Source organism: Urocitellus parryii, chromosome 5 (assembly GCF_045843805.1).
Source record: "Urocitellus parryii isolate mUroPar1 chromosome 5, mUroPar1.hap1, whole genome shotgun sequence".
Classification (NCBI taxonomy): Eukaryota; Metazoa; Chordata; class Mammalia; order Rodentia; family Sciuridae; genus Urocitellus; species Urocitellus parryii.
Window position 1 is genome coordinate 186,226,529 of NC_135535.1, and position 19,764 is coordinate 186,246,292.

Sequence of the window (19,764 nt, forward strand, 5' to 3'; positions counted from 1 at the left end):
TCAGGGATGTCAAGAGCTACTCATCATTTATATAGCTACTCCATCATTTATAATAGAGCCTCACCCATGGCTTTGGTGCGCACACAGGAGTTAGACCCTTGTTTTTTAAACTAAGGCTTTGGTGTGAACATCCTTTTTTCTTTTTTGGTACTGGAGATTGAACTCAGAGGTACTTTACCACTGGGCTACAACCCCAGTCCTTTTTATTTTTTGAGGGTCTGACTAAGTTGCTAAGGCTGGCCTTCCAACTTGTGATCTTCCCACCCGAGCCTCCTGGGTTGTTGGGATCACAGACAGCTAAACACTGTTTTCATCTACCTGACAGGCTGAGGGTTCGGCTGCAGTCTGCCCATATTCAGTTATGCCTGCTAGAGGACAGACTAGGCCTGGTCACTGCCTCAGATTCAGAGACTGCAGCTTCTCCCTCTTCCCACCCAACACTGGCCACAGACGAGAGGCCCAGTTGACATGTGTATTGGAACGACTTTATTTAAGTACACTGGGCCCCACCAGGCAATGTGGTTTGTGCGAGGCTGTGCGAGGGATGGGCTTGGGCTAAGAGAAGGGGGGTGAGCTGGTTAAGCACACTGCAGTCCGTGGGTTGCCACATCGGTTTCACACACCTGCTTCGGCCCACATCTGGCAGGGGCCTTTGGTCATAGGATGGCATAGGGAAGAATACTGCCTGGAATCTAGGACTAGGTTGGGACTTGGTGTCACAGGTGAGGGTCCCAGTGAAGACAGGCTCCCCCAGCTTTGTACCATCTGGGTTGAAGGCCTTTGGGCCACTACTAAGGGCCAGGCCTGAGCCCTCCTGGCACTCTGGTCTGGCCCTTTCCTTCCCTCCCTTCCCAAATAGGTCCAAAGATGAGAACAGCACATGATCAACCCAGAGGGGGCATTCCTGCCCTTCAACCTAGTCCCCCTGCTCAGCTAGAGTGCAAAAGGCAACTTGGTTAACTGTAGCTTTCCCCAGTCTCAGGGGGACTGTGTCCCAATGCCCCTCCCTTGCAAGGGGCCTCTGCTGAAGAGTGATTCTATCTCCTATTTCAGAAAATCCAACCAGCAACCAGACCGTTGGTTTCAGGGTGGTGAGCAAGTGCAGGAGGGAGGAAAAAAAAAAAAAGGACTGGTGGGGGGAGTGTAGCCTTCAATCCCAAAGGGTTCTGAGGCCTATGGATACTGTCAGTTCACCATCAGTAGGGAGTGGCGAGGCCCTGGATGCTACACTAAACCTAGGTGCTGTAAACATTAGTGTGAGCAGGGTGACTAGTAGGCAGGAAGCAGTGAGCCCCCCTCCCCAGTCCCCTTATTGAACATACACTTCAATAAATAAAATTGTTAAGATGGCATTGAAACAAAGATGGATGAGAAGCAAGTAATAGGACCAGAGCCAATAGGCTCCTTAAACTCTCCCAAGACCCTCTGGATGGAACTGGAGCTGGAAGCATTAACTCTGCAGCCAATCAGAGCTGGTCTCTTCAAGTGTCCAGTGTGGTCCTGGTGTACAGGTGGACATGAGGGCTCCCTGCTCTCTCCTTACCCTAGTCTCTATAACCCATAATGGAGAGCTTCTCAGCCTCCCAAACCCAAACCGCAACAAAACGAGAAGGACTTAGCCCCAGTCCCAGTCCTCAGTCCATGATCAAGAGGCACCGATAGCAGAATGAGGAGCTAGGGAAGGCAGCAGCTGCTTTGGACCTCAGGGCACCCTGGAGGTGGTGGTAGGGTGGGGCCAGCCCAGCCTAGGCAGGGCAGCAGCAAGATCTCCCTCTGGTGGCAACCAGGGTCCCACACAGCCAAGCAAAGGCCCAGCTGAGAAAGGAAGTGGGGCCTCTGCCAGCGTTCTTCCCTATCAGGGGCCAGTTAGTGGTCAACCCCAGGCCTCAGGCCATCACCATCGTGGGTAATTCATCGTTCTTTCCGGGCCCAGGGATCCCTGGGCCACACGGCCCTGGCATACGCGCACACATTCGTACCCACACACACTCACACACACAGGCAGTTCCTCGCAAACACTCCGACTCAAGAAAGCGAGTTTTAAAGTGGAGTTAACTTCAGAGAGAGGTGAAGATGATGTCTCAACATTAGAAGGTTTTCCTGTGGATGGATCGGGCACCATCTTCCTCATATTCCTTCTTAGAGACCCACATCTTCTTAAAGGTGTCCAGGGAGGCAAGGATAGAGCCCCTGAAGTGGAGGGAATCCAGAGGAACAGTGTGAGACACTAAATTCATGGAGCCAGCTAGTACCCCTGGGGCCAAACGAGATGAGGCCACCCTTTCAAGGCCGGGAGTGAGAGTTAATCAATGCTTTTGCTTCCTGTTCCACTCTTATTCCCAGAAAAGCTACTCACCCAATCCATGTAGAGTACAGTCTCTCCTGAGGGGCAGATATCTGCAAAGGTGGGTGGAAAGAGAAATCTGAGACTTCAATACCTCCACCTCCCTTCTACCACTTGTCTCCCCACAAAGGGTAGTGGATGTAATCCATGTAACAGGCTTTAAGCTAGGCTCCTGCTGGACTCTTGATCTCTCTGGAGAGTATTGTGGCTAGCCTGATACTCAATGGGGAAGCAGGGACCACACTCTTTCATTTAGGGTCCCTCCTCAGCAGGCAGTTAACTCCCCTTAGCAGTCACTTAAGATGTTGGACTATGTATAGGGGAGCCTCCTGGGCAGGAGGTAAGTCAATCTATCAATTTCACTTTCTCTTTTTTTAATTTTTTTTCTTTTTTTTTTTTTGTAGTTGTAGATGGACAGCATGCCTTTATTTTATTTATCTTTATGTGGTGCTAAGGATTGAACCCAGTGCCTTACACGTGCTAGGAAAGTGCTCTGCCACTAAGCTATAGCCCCAGCCCAATATCACTTTCTCTTAAAGACTACTTGTGGGGTCTTTAGCACAGTAGTACCCTGCCACATCTGGGTACTGAACTCCTTTTGAGTGATGAATGAGAATGGGTTCTTCCCTCTAGCAGACCTAGACCTCAGGGTCACTGTGTAAGCTGGGAGCCACCTGGCACTGCTTGTGGAGTCCTGGCAGCCCAAAAACCCCCAGAAGGGCCCAAGGGAGGTCACACCATGTGGCACTCCAGGTCCTTGGAGCTCCAGTTCTACCCAGCCCAACCCCCACCACATTCCTACCCTGATCTTCACGTCTTTTGGAGCCAGTTTCTTTACTTCACTCAGTAGCCTGTCACCAAAACCTGAATGGGCAGAAAAAGAGACTCAGGTAAAAAAGTATTGGGTTGTCTGAGCCCAGCAGGATCAGGATGCTTCTTGGGGACCCAAGAGCAAAGACCAACCTTTAAACAGTGTGGAGCCTCCAGAGAGGACAATGTTGGAGAAAAGTGTGCGCCGCAGGTCCATGTCAGACTTCTGAATGGCAAATACCAGGACCTCATGGATGCCCTCACTCTCCTCACCAATCAAGTCCGGTCTGAACAGCAGTTCAGGAGCCCGGAATCGGGAAGGACCAATCTGCAGAGTGAAGGGCCAACTTAAGAGGTTGGGGCTGGGACCCAAGTTCTTTAAGAGTGTGAATGGAAGAGATGCAGGCTGCCCATCTCTTAGTAAAGCTAGGAAGGCCAGGATCAAGACAGACCCTATATGTAAAGGGCCTCAAATAGAGCTTCTGGGAACAAAATAGAGAATAAAGAAGAACAAATAGAGCTCTTGGGAAACAGAGGAGGAGCTCCTACATTTACTCAATCTTGGGCATTTTTGAGCTCAGAGATTTCATTCATTCACTCATAGAAATTTATTCATATCAATGGGAGTTCCAGGGAGCGGCAAGTCACCTTATACTGTGTCCAGGACACAGACACCATACTACTTCCCAATCTATCCCGACCTAGGAAAAGCCCCCTGGAGTGTCCTCCTCTCCATACAGAGGGACAAAGTCCCTACCTCTACTCTGTAGGACACAGAAAGCTGATCATGCTGCCTGTGAGTTTCATGTTCTAGGCCCTCGTGGGGAGTTCTGTTTGGGCCCAGAGCTTTTGTGGGTCTTAGGAGAAAGAGGAACGAGGTCTTGTCACTACCTCAATGGTGCTGCCGTCTGGCAGGTAGTACTGAGCCTTCTCCGTCTCTAGCGTCTCATCCTTCTGGGGGTTTATGGACAGGTAGCAGGCTCTCTGCAGAACCAAGCATAGTAGTCAGGATGACAGGGAACCTGGAGCACACAAAGTCCCAGTTCCCAGGGGAGTGGTGTGCTACTGAAGAATCTGGCCATCCACAGTAACTGCCCTAACAGTCCTAAGAGCTGAGCTACTACCCAGAAGCAGGAGCAGGGAGGTCTCTATCAGCCTGAGCTGGTGGTACTTAGGATATAGTCTTCCCTTCCCCTAGCTTCCTGGAGAGCAAGGTTGAAACCTTAGCTCTCTGGTTCCTGGGTCTGAGACAATAATCTAAAATCAGCCCAAGCCCAGACATCTTTTTCCTTCTATTAGTCATGTGGTTCTGGGTCCCTATGGGCTTCCCTAGGGCCGGAGGTGCCAGGAGGGTTCTGTGTACTTAAAGTGTATTCTGGCTTCTCCAAAAAGGACCTATGAAGTATGTAGGGAAGGGGCACCTGTGCACCTGGCTTAAGGAGAGAGCTCCCTCTCCTCCACAAGATGGCAGTATTCAGAAAAGTGAATCTGTCAGTGAGAGGGGCCCAAGTGATCACATAGCTGCCAGCAGGCCTGGTTGGGAACAGAGCCTAACCCAGGACCCCCAGTAGGAGCTTCATCCCTCTTCACTCATGGGCAGCACTCACTTCTTTTATGGCTTTGACAATCTCAAACTCGGAGGATGAGTGGAAATCATAGCCCTCCTTACGCAGGTAGAGGCGAAGGAAGCGAGAGACATCTCGTCCAGCGATGTCGATGCGCATGATTGAGTGAGGCATGGCGAAGCCCTCATAAATGGGCACAGCATGGGTGACACCATCCCCAGAATCCAGCACGACCCCTGTAGTCCTGCCCGTGGCATAACTGAAGCAAAAGGGGCAAACCATCATTGATCTCTGCTTTCTCATGCTGGAAAACCCACTTCTTTTAGAGTTCAGTGTCAGCTAAACTAAAGTTTGGGCCTTTCTCCTGGGCCTTTAGAATGGGTGGAGTACTAGGGAAGCCTTGACATACCTGAATGAAGGAAGGAGCTGAGCTTCTCCAAGCTCCCTCCCCAACTCCCTGAAGAGCAGTGTGAGGAGACAATCTGGTCTTCAACTGCTCCACAGACCCAGTCTAAGGGGTGGTTTTAATTTACTAGATAAAGAGGAAAAATCTTAAATGCCTACAGGGGCCAGGAGGAAAAGTATATGAGTAAAGGAAAATAAGTATGTTTTCTCATTTCTTCTTTTTTTAATACCAGGGATTGAACCCAGGCATGTATTACCACTGAGCCACAGCCCCAGCCCTTTTTATTTTTCAGTTTGAGGCAGGGTTCAGGGCTTCACTAAGTTGCTGAGGTGGTTCTTCAACTTGAGATCCCCCTACCTCAGCCTCCTGAGTTGCTGGGATTACAGGCATACACCACTGCACCCAATTCTGTTTTGTATTAGAACTATTTTTTTTTCTTTGCATGATTTTGGTCTAAACTTCTCTCTTTCAGTAGAGATAAGGGTTCAGATACACAGCAATGAACACTTCTTCAGTATTGGAAGGACAATAGGGAATGAAGTGGGTTGTGGTTAAGTCAGCTTGTAACTCTACTTGCTATGGCAGATGCTCCCAGCTCCAGCTGATTTTTGCCCTTTGGGAATGCAGGCCAGCATCATCAGATCTTCCAATTTCTTCAGAGAAGTCAAAACTCTGGATCTTGAGCTCCTGTTTTTTTTTTTTTTTTTTTTGTTACCAAGAATTAAACTCAGTACTGCTGAGCTACATTCCAGCCCTTTTTATTTATTTTTTAGTTCAGGTAGGGTCTCACTAAGTTGCTAAGGGCCTCACTAGGTTGCTGGCTTTGAACTTGTGATCCTCCAGACCCAGCCTCCTGAGTCACTGGGATTACAGGTGTGGATCACTTCGCCTATCAGAAATCTGTTTTTAAATGGTGGCTGACAATGTTTTAAATTCTCTGTGCAAGCTTTCAGCCTATTATCTCTTCAGTAGGCAGAGGCAGGTGTGAGGCAGAATGAGAGTGTAATAGGAATGATGGAGTGTAAGAACAGAGACCAAGGTGGTGTTTCAATCGAGACTGTATCAGCAGCCTAGCAGAACACCGAACACACAGCACTAATAAATACTTGACCACATTAAGGGGCTTTTGGGAAGGGCTATAGCAGTGTGTGTCCTTCTGAGAAGGCAGAGGAGAGCCTTGGGTAGCAAACCCACCGAGAGTTCTGGGACTGGGATACAGTCTCAACACCAGCCATCTCTTTTCTTTTTATTTCAACCGAGAAGGCTCAATGTCCAATTTCAGCAAATCTCGTCCTTTCCCACTATTTTCAGCCCTTCCCAGGGGTGAGTGGGGCTCAAGTGACTCTGCACCAAGCTAAAGGAGAGGCAGCCTTGATTGGGCCAAAGGACTGCTGTCTCCCTTAGAGGCCAGGCTAGCCAGCCAGGCTGCTACTCACAGGCTAAGCACGGCTTGCATGGAGATGAAAAGAGCTGGCACATTGAAGGTCTCGAAGAAAACTTCAGCAGCTCGTTCTCGGTTTTTCCGTGGGTTTAAAGGTGCCTCAGTCAGGAGCACAGGATGCTGGTGAAAAGAAACCCAGGAGGCAATCAGTGGGAGGTCAAGCTTCCATTCTCATGAGTACTTTGGGAGAAGCCCCTGTCTGGATGGTTTGAGAGCCTAGCTTCCCTTCAAAAATAGGCAAACTGAGCCTGTCAGGAAGTCCTGCCTAAGTTGATCTCTCAACTTTTCCAATTTGTGACCCCCTCTAAAGTCTCATTTTGTCCTCACTCTTCAAGATTCTTCCATAGGTCCTTGTATCTACAGTATATCTAATATTATCAAGAATAAGATTTTGTTATTAAATTCTGAATTGCTAGGATAAAAATAATAGTTAAACATTCTTCCCCTATAAACTAAATATATCCTCCTTTACATCCTCGAATTGAAAGTTACTTCTTTGGAAGTTAATGATCCCAGGACAGGTTCTGGATTCTGAAAGATGACATCCAATTCTACCACTTTCTTTACTGGGTGATTTTCTTTTTTGGTACTTGGGATTGAACTTAGGGGCACTTAACCATGGAGCCACATCCCAGCCTTTTTTGTATTTTATTTTGCGACAGGGTCTCATTGAGTTGCTTAGAGCCTTTCTAAGTTGCTGAGGCTGGCTTTGAACTCGTGATCCTCCTGTCTCAGCCTCCCGAACCATTGGGATTACAGGTGTGCACCTGCACCTGGCTTCACTGGGTGATCTTGAAAATATTACTCGGCTTTCCCGAACTTCTGTTCTCTTGTTTGTAAAATAAATATAATACTACCTATAACTTATAGGAATAGTATGAAGATTAAATCTGAATATATCTGAAAAGCTTGTGGCCTGGTGCTCTTCGCAGTGATCATCATCCTCATCATCTCTGGGTTAGGGGTTCTGTCAAATTTGTATACTGCATGGGGGTGCCCTGTACACAGGACCCTCACCTCCTCTGAGAAAGTCTGCAGCTGGTCCTTAGAATAAACATATTGCCAGATGCGCTCCATGTCATTCCAGTCCTTGACAATGCCATGCTCCATGGGGTAGCGGATTGACAGCAGCCCTCGGTGCTCCTGTGGGCAAAGGGCAGGACTTATAGCAGCAGTCAGGCTCTGCCCAGGACCCTGCTCTCCCAGAGCTGTGCAGCTTCCATCACTTCCAAAGGAGCCCAGCTTCCTGAGCTCCCATTCTCAAGAACTCACCCAAGCTAATTGGGAGCAGGCACCCAATCTCCAAGTCCTTAGACTGTATGCTACACAGGCAGCTGTACAACAGAGAGCTTCTGAACTTCAGTGGGCCCTCAGGTGCTCTAGGGCAAGGGATAGGAGGCACCTTCCTCATTGCCTGGTTCCAGGACATGATCTTCTGGCTCTCACCCATCACCTCAGTTCTTGAAGCCAAAATTGGCAACAATGATTCTGTTGTTCTGCTTACTAGATGTTGCCTGAGGGGCTCTGCCAAAACTGTGTTAATTAACTCATCCCTGGGGTATGCCAGACAGCATCTCCCCACTGAATCCCCTTTGCCAAAAAAATAACCAAGCTAGTCAATTTGATCACTGGTAAGGCAGTAAAGAAAAGCAAAAGCCCTGTTTTCTGGACTGTCTATATGTTTCTCAAAGTGGGGTTCCAGATATTATTCTTCAAGACCAGAGACTACTCCCGGGACAAAGAAACTGCCTAGGCCTAGAATGAAAGGATCAAAAAGAAGATTCCAAGAGAAAATTATTCCTTTACTTGTGGCTGTGTCCAACAAGACACTTCCCATGGGATAAACAATGAAAGTCTTTTGCTGCCTTGGGGCTTCTTTTGTCGGGCTGGGAATTACCTCAGCTTTGGGGCCAATGAAGATATCACCTTCTAGGGCTCCTGCCATGACACGAACATGCTTGGGTCTTCCCACACTAGAAAAGACAGCAGAACACAAGAAAGACATACATAGAGATGAATACAGATACCTAATTTCTACTGTGCTTATCTTCAAGGCATGAAAGTACCGTTGATTTTGATTTCTTTCTTTTTATTTTTCTGTATTTTCTATAATTTCTACAAAGAACATTGTATTATTTTAAGTTATTTATATATTATTTCATATTTTTATTGTGTTTATATTATTTCATAAATTATTAAAACAAATTTTAGAGGTTTCAATACCTTTAGTTCTTCTCTTTCCCCAATGTGTGTGCAGACCAAGAGAAATAAGGAAGCAACAATTTATAAATTAACGGTTAACTCAGAAAATTTAGGGGCTGGTCAGGCACAGTGGTGTACACCTGTAATCCCAGCTAGTTGGGAGGCTGAGGCAGGCAATCACAAGTTTGAGGCCAGCCTAGGCAAAATAGTGAAACCGTGCCTCAAAATGAAATAAAAAGGGCTTGGGCTGGGGTTGTGGCTCAGTGGTAGAGTGCTTGCCTAGCACGCGAGAGGCACTGGGTTCGATCTACAACAATACATTAAAAATAAATTTAAAAAAAAATATATATTAATTGTAAAAAAAAAAAGGGCTGGGAATATAAATATAGCTCAGTGTCCTTGGGTTCAATCCCCAGTACCATAAAAAGAAAAAAAGTTCAGGAATTAGGGTGTAGCTCAGTGGTAGAGTATTTGCCTAGTGTGGGCAAGGCCCTGGGTTTGATCCCTGGCATCAGACACATACACACACTAAAAAAAAAAAAAATAAGTTTTGACTCCTTAGCTCCCTTCCCAGGACTTCTACTAAGTGAGACTGTGATATGTGATGATGGCACTCAGAGGCACAATCTTTTTTTTTCTAGTTAGAGCCCTTCCCCAGGCCTCCATGCCATTTCCTGCCTGCAGTCTGAATCTCAGGAGGCAACCTCTGAGAAACATTCTCATTAAGATGGCAGGTATGGTTTAATGTTACATCCCATCCTGGGCAACAAAGTTTAAAGGGGGCATTTTAGCTTGTTGTGATGGCATGAACTTTAGTCCCAGCAACACAGGAAGCTGAGGAAGGAGGATCTCTTGAGCCTAAGAATTCAAACTGAGCAACATAACAAAAACTCCATCAAGGGGAAAAAAAAAAGGGGGGGGCTCTATAAAGATGAAATCATCAATCAATGAGTTACCAATGATAGAATTTATAGCAACAGATAAAATCATATTTCAAAAAAGAGGCCTCTTTCCTGTGCCCATCAAATTGTACTAGATAGTAAACTGTTTGCTTACTCCAAATTCAACTCCTATCTCTTGATTGCTATTGTTTTGAGCACCAGGGCTGACCTGATAGTGTTCCTCTTCCTAAAAGACAGGAGGGCTGACCCCATGACAAAGTTGATGAGACTCCCAGAGTCCTGACAGAGTAATGGAATGACTTACTAGTTTGGAAAGCAGTATTTGGGGATTTGATCACCAGCAAAACCAGCTTTAATCACACCGGATCCCTTAGGAGAAAGAAGAAAGAGAAGTCAGGATGATCATTAAACCAAGAGAAGATATGCATTATATGGTTTCATTTATTAAAAAAAAAAAAAAGAGACAGAGACCTTATATTTGAATTTAATATATACATCTGCATATGCCTAGAAAAGGTGAATCCACACCTAGCAAGGGACATGAGATTGGAAGGAGTGATGTGCAAAACTTCCACTGCACACCCCTATTGTTTGATTTTTCTGTAGCACAAGTCTTTTCTACATACTTTGGGAACTGAAAAGAATATTACAGTTTTTTTTTTTTAAATGTAAAACTTTTTTTTTTTTTTAAGAGAGAGTGAGAGAGGAGAGAGAGAGAGAGAGAGAGAGAGGAGAGAGAGAGAGAGAATTTTTAATATTTATTTCTTAGTTCTCGGCGGACACAACATCTTTGTTGGTATGTGGTGCTGAGGATCGAACCCGGGCCGCACGCATGCCAGGCGAGCGCGCTACCGCTGAGCCACATCCCCAGCCCTAAATGTAAAACTTTTAATAGCACATTGAGTATATTCAAATGGAAAAAGCAGATTCATTGATAAATGATAAAATTATGAAATATCCTTCTTTTTCTTTTCTTTTTTTTCTTTCTCTTGATACATTTAGCATTTGCATTTTTTCTTCTCTAATACACCCTGCCACCTTTCCCCTGTACATTTCTATTACTTTCCCCATCTGTTCCATGGACAGATTCCTTCCTCCCTCCTCAGTAATATAGAAACTGCACCCCCAGGCAAACTATGATGTTGTATTTGTCGATTTTCTAGATATATGTTGGCATGATACATACAGTTTTTGAATATACTTTGGGAACTGAAAAGAATATTAATAAATGAAAGAAAAAGAAAACTAAGAAGAGACAAGTGCCTAGAAGCACCAAAGCAGCTGGTTCAGGAACAAAACTGAGGTGAAAAGCATGTGATTCTTTCTAGCACAGGATGCTTAACACCCCACTTCCGCTCAGGCCCATACTCTCCCTGTCTCCCTGACCTCAGAACCCATCCCACCATGAGCATCATCATACTTGCAGCTGACTCCACATTGTTTAAACACGGTGCTTATGGGTATTTTGTTATTATTTTATTATTTAGGGAAGCCCTAAAGCCTTGTCTGAGAATAGGAGACGAGGTCCACAATCCTGCTATTCCAAAATGTTGTACTCTTGGGTGTTGTGCTGTATTGTATTGTCGTATATGTTTGGTGGGGTGTCCAGAAAAAAATCCAAGTTTTTCAACCAACATACCTTCCAGGGCCCAACCAATGTAAACATTGACTCTATAGACACAGATACCAACCCCTCTGCAAGACAGATGTTGAGACGGGATATTCCTTGCAGATACGCCCTGTTCTTTCTTAACTCTTCTATTACTATACCTGAAACCCTCACCCTTTATCATTTGCAGCTGCATGCATAACAGCGGCAAGGCCTTGTAGCTTAGGCAAGTTTTATATTAAGCACTTTTGACTATTTTTGATAGGCTGGCATGGAAAGTGATTCTTCCAGAACCCACACAGCAGACAGTAAACACATCAGGAGATGTTAAATAGCCAATATTATCTTTGCACAAAGGCTCCCAGCAACACACGTGGATTCCTCCCTGTCTCTGATTCCTGCTTGTCTACTGGGGTAGGGGAATGAGACTGGCCATCCAGGTATCTGCCTCTGACAAGAAAAATAGGGGCGAGTATAGTGAGAGCTGGTAGAAGGCCAGGGAAAGTGGTATGTGGGGAGAATAGGATCAACCAGTTTTCTGAGGAAACAGGAACCTCTGCTGGCATAAGGGAGAGAAAATAGGAGACAATGTGCAAACTCAGTGGCCTGGGCAGTACAGCAAGGAGCCTGGAAATGTGCAGCTATAAACTGAGCTGAAAGATGGAGAAGGAGGGGGAACTTTCCTATTTCAAACTCCAGGGCTCTGAGACTGTGGTAGGATAGGCAGGAACAGCACTGTGCAAGAGGACCCTGGGAATTTGTTAGTTCAAGCTTCCGATGATTGCTCACTGCCTTCACCTGGGTGTTGTGTCATCAAACTGGATCTCCAGGCAGGGATTGAAAAAAATAGAGAAATAAAAATGAGACCTATTTCAGACCTGAATTGTGTGTGTGTGTGTGTGTATGTGGGGGGTGTACTAGAGATTGAACCCAGGATCCAGGGGGCACTCTACCATTTACCTAAATCCCCAACCCTTTTAATTTGTTGCCCAGGCTGGCTTCAAACTTGCAATCCTCTTGCCTCGGCCTTCTGAGTGTCTGGGATTACAGACACATGCCACCCTGTCCAGCCAGAACTTGGATATTTTTAAAAGACGATTGTCGGTGGAATTGATTATTTTCTTCTCACGATCTTGCAGCAAATCACTATTACCTAAACCATGAAGTAGCAAGCATCTCTTTCTGCTTTCTATAAAGGGTTTAAGGTTTCCATTTTTGTCTTTCCCTAGTCTAAGTTCCTTGAGATCAGAGATTCACAGTATGGTCATTTGCTGGGTACTCAACAGATGCTGGCTGACTAAAGTTAAAATCAAGTGCAAATAATTGGCAGAGGAGAGCTACAATAGGGAACCTGAATGGCAGCTGGATGCCAGCAGCAGCCTCAGGCAGAGGTGGTACAGAAAAGGCAAAAGCTGTTCTGGGAATGATGTACAGGGAAGAACCAGACTCAACTTGTCCCAGTGGCCTCCAGTGGGCATGCCAGGCCAGTAGTTGGGTGAAGGATCAGTGGGGAGGGGAGGCGGCTCAGCTGCTTAGTTCTGCTCAAGCCACAGAGCAAAGGCATAGAAAATGGTCATATCCATTTCTTTTCTTTTCTTTTCTTTCTTTCTTTCTTTTTTTTTTTTTGGTACCAGGAATTGAACCCAGGAGTGCTTAGCTTCCAAGTCATATCCCCAGCCCTTTTCAGTATTTTATTAGAGACAGGGTCTCACTTAGTTGCTTAGTTGCTGAGACTGTGTTTGAACTCTCCAATCCTCCTTCCTCATCAGCCTCTCGAATGGCTGAGATTACAGGCATGTGCCACTGCGCCGGGCAACATCCATTTCTTTAACAGGAACCGTGTACCTGGCAAATGAGCTGCTACTTTCTTTGTTATTCAGTTTGGCAAAGCCAAGTGAACAAATGCCTTGTAGAGGCTTCTTGAAAAAGTAGTCTTGTTAACTATTTGATGTATAAGGACTCAAGTCTGTTGCCAGTCACCACTGTTCTCCTTAGTGTGTAGGCAAACAAAGAACTCCCTCAGAATGGCTCTTAGAGTACCTGCTGGCTGTAGACGTTGTGGCTTGGGTGAACTTTATACTAAGAACTTCTGATTACACTTGATGATCTGGGAAAGAGACTTGTTAACTCTCATTTTATGTGTGAGAAAAGGATGTTGGGAGAGGTGGGGCCACAGATTCTAGGACACAAATTGTTAACTAGTGGTTCATTTTGGCCCAAGACATATTTTGTTGATCCATAAAAATAAAAATATATACTATTATATATATGTACATACACATACACACACACACTATATATATATATATTTTTTCTTTTTAAACAAATTTACTGCTGGGTTCCTATAATCCCAGAGACTGAGGAGGCTGAAGCAGGAGGACCACAAGTTCGAGGCCAACCTGGGCAACTTAGTGAGACCCTGTCTTAAAAAAAAAAAAAAAAAGTATCAAAGAGGGAAGGGTGGTAGAAATGTAGTTGAAAAGACTGGCCAAGAGTAGGTAACTTTTTTTTTTTTTTTTTTTTTTTGGCACTAGGGATTGAACTCAGGAACATTTGACCATCAAACCACATCCCTAGCCTTTCTTTTATATTTTATTTAGAAACAGGGTTTTGCTAAATTGCTTAGGGCCTTGCTAAGTTGCTGAGGCTGGCTTTGAACTTGCAATCTCTTGCCTCAGCCTCTGGTAGTACAGGCATGTGCCACCACCCAGGCAAGAAATAGATAACTTACAGCTGGGTGACAGATCTGTGTATGATCATTATACTATTCTGTCTCCTTTTTGTATGTTTAAATTTTGCTGTAATAAAAAGAACTCACAAAATGATAGCCCTTAAGTAGAATTTCAAAACACAAATACTAAATGTGTATATATACACAATACACAAAATATATGTCCATAAAGTCATAGATAAAAGGAACAAATTGATTTTACAGTGATGGTTGCTTCTGGAACAGAAAGACAGGCTGGGATTGGGGAGTGGTACAAAGAGGCTTCGATTTTACCTAAAATGTTTTATTTCCTAAAAACAATTCTGAAGTAAATATAGCAAAATGTCAACATTTATTAAAATGGTGGTAGACACTTGCTACATGGGTGCTTGCTACACATGTCTGAACTTTTCTATATATATAAAGTATTCTATTTTTTTAAAAAGAGGGAACTGAAGCAGGACAATATCCAAAAAAGCAAAACAGTGGGTGGAGAATACTGTGCCTGCATTTAGATCCACACAGTCACAGTCTTTTTTAATATGTTTATTTTGTTTATTTATTTTTATGTGGTCCTGAGGATCAAACCTAGTGCCTCACAAGTGCGAGGCAAGCGCTCTGCCACTGAGCCACAACCCCAGCCCATGTCACAGTTTTAAGACTGATAAGAATGTTGATCCATTTTAGGACAGAACTATAACCTCTGAGATCTTAGCAAATTTTTGAGTTTTAAAATAAATGTAGTAGCTAACCAAAGTGGCATGGCAGCTGTTTTTCTCTTATATGATTGTCTATGACATCTTCAGAAATTATTTTTTTATATTTAGTTTTAAAAAATAATTATCGCTTTAGCATTTTTATTAAAGCACCCACCATCCTCTAGTCTGCCATTTTCCTCATTAAATGCTGATGAAATGGTCTGATGTCAGAGTAGAAATGAAAGGAGTGGTCACAACTGTCTTAAGACTGGAAAAGGCTGTGAACCAATAATGGGGCTCTTCACTCTTTTTCTTGCTTTCTTTGTCTTCCTTCCCTTTAATTACTTTCCTAGCCCAAAAATAAAATTGAAAAATGTTAAGCTAGGGAGTTGTTAAATCTACTAATGACACATTATTCTCATTCTATAAAGTTAGCTCAAATATTTCAAATGATTTTTCCTATCTTTCATCTTAAAAATAAAAACAAAATCCTCTAAATGCCAAACAGCAAGAACTATCTGAAGTCCCAAATCTAAAAATGTGGCAGAAATATTCAGCAAATCCTAATGGGAAAAATGACTTAAGTTTCTCCTACTTACTTTTAGGCAGAATTGCAGGCATAATAAAGAAAATGTTTTTCCAAAGGAAAGACAAGTCAATTCTTTAAATCTTGAAATGAAAGATGCACCACTGCTTTGCTACCAATTATAAAGTCATGGGGGATTGGTTCCAGGACTCCCTCTCCCAGACACCTGAACCCTTAAATAGATGCTCAAGTCACTTATATAAAATGGCACAAGAGGCTGACATGCTTGTGTATACTTGTAATCCCATGAATTTGGGAGTCTGAGGAAGTAGGATTGTAAATTCAAGTCCAGCTTAGCAACTTGGCAAGACCCAACCCCAAACAACAAACAAACAAACAAATAAAAAAATACTTTTAAAAATTTTAGATCATTATTATTTTTTTTTAAAGAGAGAGTGAGAGAGAGGGAGAGAGAGAGAGAATTTTTAATATTTATTTTTTAGTTCTCGGCGGATACAACATCTTTGTATGTGGTGCTGAGGATTGAACCCAGGCGGCACGCATGCCAGGCGAGCGCGCTACCACTTGAGCCACATCCCCAGCCCAGATCATTATTATTTTGGTACCAGGGATTAAACTCAGAGGCACTAGACCACTGAGCCACATCCCCAGCCCTATTTTGTATTTTATTTAGAGACAGGGTCTCACTGAAGCTGCTGGCTTTGAACTCTGCCTCAGCCTCTTGAGCTACTGGGATTACACGCATGCATCACAGTGCCTGGCTAGATTATTTATAATACCTAATTATATGTGTGAATACTGTTAGGTGTTTGTTTAGGGGATAATAACAAGACCTTAAAAGTCTGTACTTATTTGGTACAGGTGCAATTTAAAATATATTTTATTACTTTTATTTTTTTAATTTATTTTTGGTGCTGAGGATTGAACCCAGTGCCTCATATATGCTAGGCAAGTGCTCTGCCACTGAGCCACAACCCCACCCCCTAAAAAGAAATATTTTTGATCTACTGTTGGTGAATACAAGAATTTGGAACCTTGGATCTGGAGGGTCAATTGTACTATCAAGAAAGTGAAAGATGAATCTAAGAGGCATTAGCTTCAGTAACATTAAGGAAAATGGCTGGAGATGGAACTCCTGACGAACAATTCAAGAAGCAAAGGAACTAAATGGGATGGGCAGACTGCTCCTTTTGATATTACTAATGACAACAGGAAATTGATAATTCTGTATATTTTTCTTTCTATAACTATGAAAAGGTTAGATAAAGGACGCAAAGACTAGCTAAAGGCAGAAACAGTAGTTTCCTCTGAAAATAAATACCAAGAACAAGGAGTCCTATTCAATCCTCTACAGTTGAATAAATTCAAGTTGAATAACTAACCAGGGGAAACCCCTCATTCTTTCTTTACTTAGGGACATTTTTGTTACTATGATAGAGACATTCAGTCATTCATCTAGTCCCCCATCAAACCAATGAAAAGTCTTCATTGAGGATGTTGTGGTGCCAGGCTGTAGGTATTGTATGTATAAAGTGGGTGGGTAATGGGAGACTAATAAAAAATAAAGCAATATCACCTCTTCCCATAAAGTCTTAACAGTCTAGTGAGGAAGACAACAATAATAACAACAAAAAATCCTGTAAAAAATGAGATGTTTCATGAAGTTCAACCTTGTCTTTTTAAAGGCAAAAGTCATACCCTTGAAGAAAAGCTAACAACAAATAAAGCATCTTTCCTTGGAAAAAGTGAGCAACTTGGAACCAGATCTCAGTCTGAGTCTTGGCTCCTCAACTCCTACACCAGGTGGTTCGGATAATCTCTCAAAGACTTACATCCCTGTGTAGACCGAAACTGGGGAAAGTAATTGCCATCTACCTACCAGAGCTAAGCTTAAACAAGATTATGCAAAAGATATATGTTATATGCCCAAGAGCCCAAGGGCTGGACCAACATATGAATCTGATAAGAATCAGCCCAGGATGCAAGGAACTGGTAGTTTGCATCAAGGTAAGGACCTAGAAGAGGAGTGGAAAGGTAACACCACTCTAGGTAGTATCAAATTTTTGAATGAAATACAGAAATGGAAGATAACTGTCCCTCTACCCTTTAAATAAAACCAGTATTTAGGTTCTTTACATTTATCGTTATTGATGCGCTGCACGGGTGGTGCTAGCAATAAGAATGACGAATAAAGCACTGGATTTAGGACATCTCTACTGTGACCTTGGGCTCACTTCTAGCTTCAGTTTTGTCATCTGTGAAATGAGGATGAAACCTTCTTAATTATCTACCCAGTTTTTGTGAGGATCCAACTCGAATGCAGGTGAAAGCCTCCTGGAAGCGGCAAAGCGCCTGGCAAACACTAAGTATTATGTTTGATAATTTCTCCATCCTAGTAACTAGGCATTCTGAAGAGGAAAGCATCTCCTCGCTTGCTTTGTCATTCTCTTTTCTTCTCGACCTTTATTAACTACCATTTATAATTACAGAAATAACTGAAATCCTACGGTCGTTTGGGGCACCAGATTCTCGGGCTCCACCCAGATACAGCCCACCACACCAACCCACCCTCCGGCACCCAAGGAAACTTAAGACCTTCTACACCCCCAGGCGGGCCCTAGCCCCACCACCCGAATCCCCGAAGCCAATCCCCACAGCCCTAGTGAGGCGCTCCGCCCCTTAGAGAGGTGGAAACACTATGGCGGCTGCAAGAAGGACAAGCGCGCGAGCCAATAACTACAGCGCGCTGCCCTCATCCGGCAAGGCCCAGAGGCGGGAATCATCGGCCAAGATAGATAACCAGAGCAGCCAATAGAGTGATCGAAATCTGTTACTGGGCGGGCTCCAGGAGCTCACAGAGCTGTTAAGGCCCCTCGAGTCAAGGGCCCAAGGACCCCGCTCAGACTACAGCTTTTCCCTTTATTCACTCCAAAGTTCTCCATCCCACGGTTTCTGGCCGGCCCCCCAGCCTGCAGAGTCAGAGAGGGCGGAGGCGGCGGCAGCTGAACCCGCCTGACAGGCCGGGCCAGTGACAAAGAGCCGGCGGCCCAGACTGAAATCCGGGAAGCGATCCTTTCGGGAAGCAGACCACGAGTCCCTTTAGAAATAGCAAAGACAACTCACGTTGTCGATCACAACAGGCTGGTTGGCGATCACATCGTAGGACTCCATGGTAGAGGAATCTCTCCTTCCGAGGAAGGAACTGCCAGCCGGGTCAGCCGCTAACGCCAGAGACACGCATGCGCAGTCTAGCCGCCGGTACAAGGCGTTCAGGGAGCGGCCCGACCTCGCCTTCAAAGCACTACAATCCCCAGCATGCCTCGTACCAGGGTTAGCGCTCCAGCTTGCGCTGGGGCCCCGCCTAGTTTAAGAGACTGAATGTCGCATTTCCGAAGCACAGTATCCTGGGCTTCGTAGTACCAATAGGTTAGAGAAATGAAGTAATGGTTGTGTTGCACTCCTGGATCTGTAGTCCCTTTGAAGGAGTTCACAATGCATGCTTAAGTATGTAGTCTTCTCGACTACATGTGTGTAGTTGGGTTTGGATTCTACAAATCAGTCTTAGCACTCCTCACCCACCCCTTTTTAAATAATCATTTTATTGTAAGGGGATTGAATTCAGGGGAGTTTTACCACTGGGCTACAGCCTCAGTTCGCCCCAGCCCTCCGCTTTATTATTATTATTATTATTATTATTATTATTATTATTATATGTGTGTGTGTGTGTGTGTGTGTGTGTGTGTGCGCTGGAGACTGAACCCAGGGCCTGTGCATGCAAGGCAAGCTCTCTATCAACTGAGCTATATCCCCAGGCCGTCCCCAGCTTTTTGAGACAGGCTTTCCCTAAGTTGCTTAGTGCCTCACTAAGTTGCTGAGCCTGGCCTCGAATTTGTGATTCTCCAGCCTCAGACTCCGGAGTCGGTGGGATAACGGGCTCCCACTCCCTGCTCCTCATCCCTTCTTTTGGACAATTTTAGGTTTCTATATTTTTATTTGGGTCTATAAGTATATAACATCTCCTAGTGAAGTGGCACCCCCTTTCTCCACAGAAAAGCCCTCTTCACCATGGCTAATTTTAGGACTGTCAGCAAAAGAGTCCATTGTAGATAAACTTCCTATTTTCGTGTCACCCTGTTTACTTGGCCACTGGCGGAGAAGATACCAGCACTCCAGGTGCTGGTCACCCCCTTACTAGTTTTCACAAATGTATCCAGTATAGTACTTTAAAGAAATATGCAAACAAGACCTCTGGCCTTGAGCTGGGCTTCACAGAGATGTCTACATTTTTAAGATAAGTTACAAATGGGCCCATGGTAACAGCTGGCAGAGGGAGGAAAGAAAGGGGAGATAAAGCTCTCCCCTTCTCAGGTATTGTCCTTGAAGAGTTAACTTGCCCAGAACAGTGAAAGCAAAAGCTGCTTTTATGTGAACTACTTCTGAGCCCCTCCCCTTACACACTGGGTATAAAACTCTGAAACTCCCTGAACTCGGGGTTCAGGGGATTGATTGATTATAGCAAAGGCTGTACCC

General features: G+C 44.5%; 1 protein-coding gene across 1 annotated transcript; it reads right to left on the reverse strand.

The window, feature by feature from the left end:
* Window positions 1-463: 463 nt before the first annotated feature.
* Window positions 464-18,494, reverse strand: Actr1a (actin related protein 1A). The gene is made up of 11 exons (XM_026401139.2): window positions 18,358-18,494; window positions 9,975-10,039; window positions 8,464-8,539; window positions 7,584-7,709; window positions 6,562-6,686; window positions 4,762-4,978; window positions 4,046-4,138; window positions 3,308-3,482; window positions 3,147-3,208; window positions 2,357-2,397; window positions 464-2,190 (listed from the first exon to the last, which is right to left on the reverse strand). The coding sequence occupies exons 1-11, from the start codon at window positions 18,403-18,405 to the stop codon at window positions 2,088-2,090; spliced, it is 1,131 nt and encodes a 376-aa protein (XP_026256924.1). The 5' UTR covers window positions 18,406-18,494; the 3' UTR covers window positions 464-2,087.
* Window positions 18,495-19,764: the final 1,270 nt, after the last annotated feature.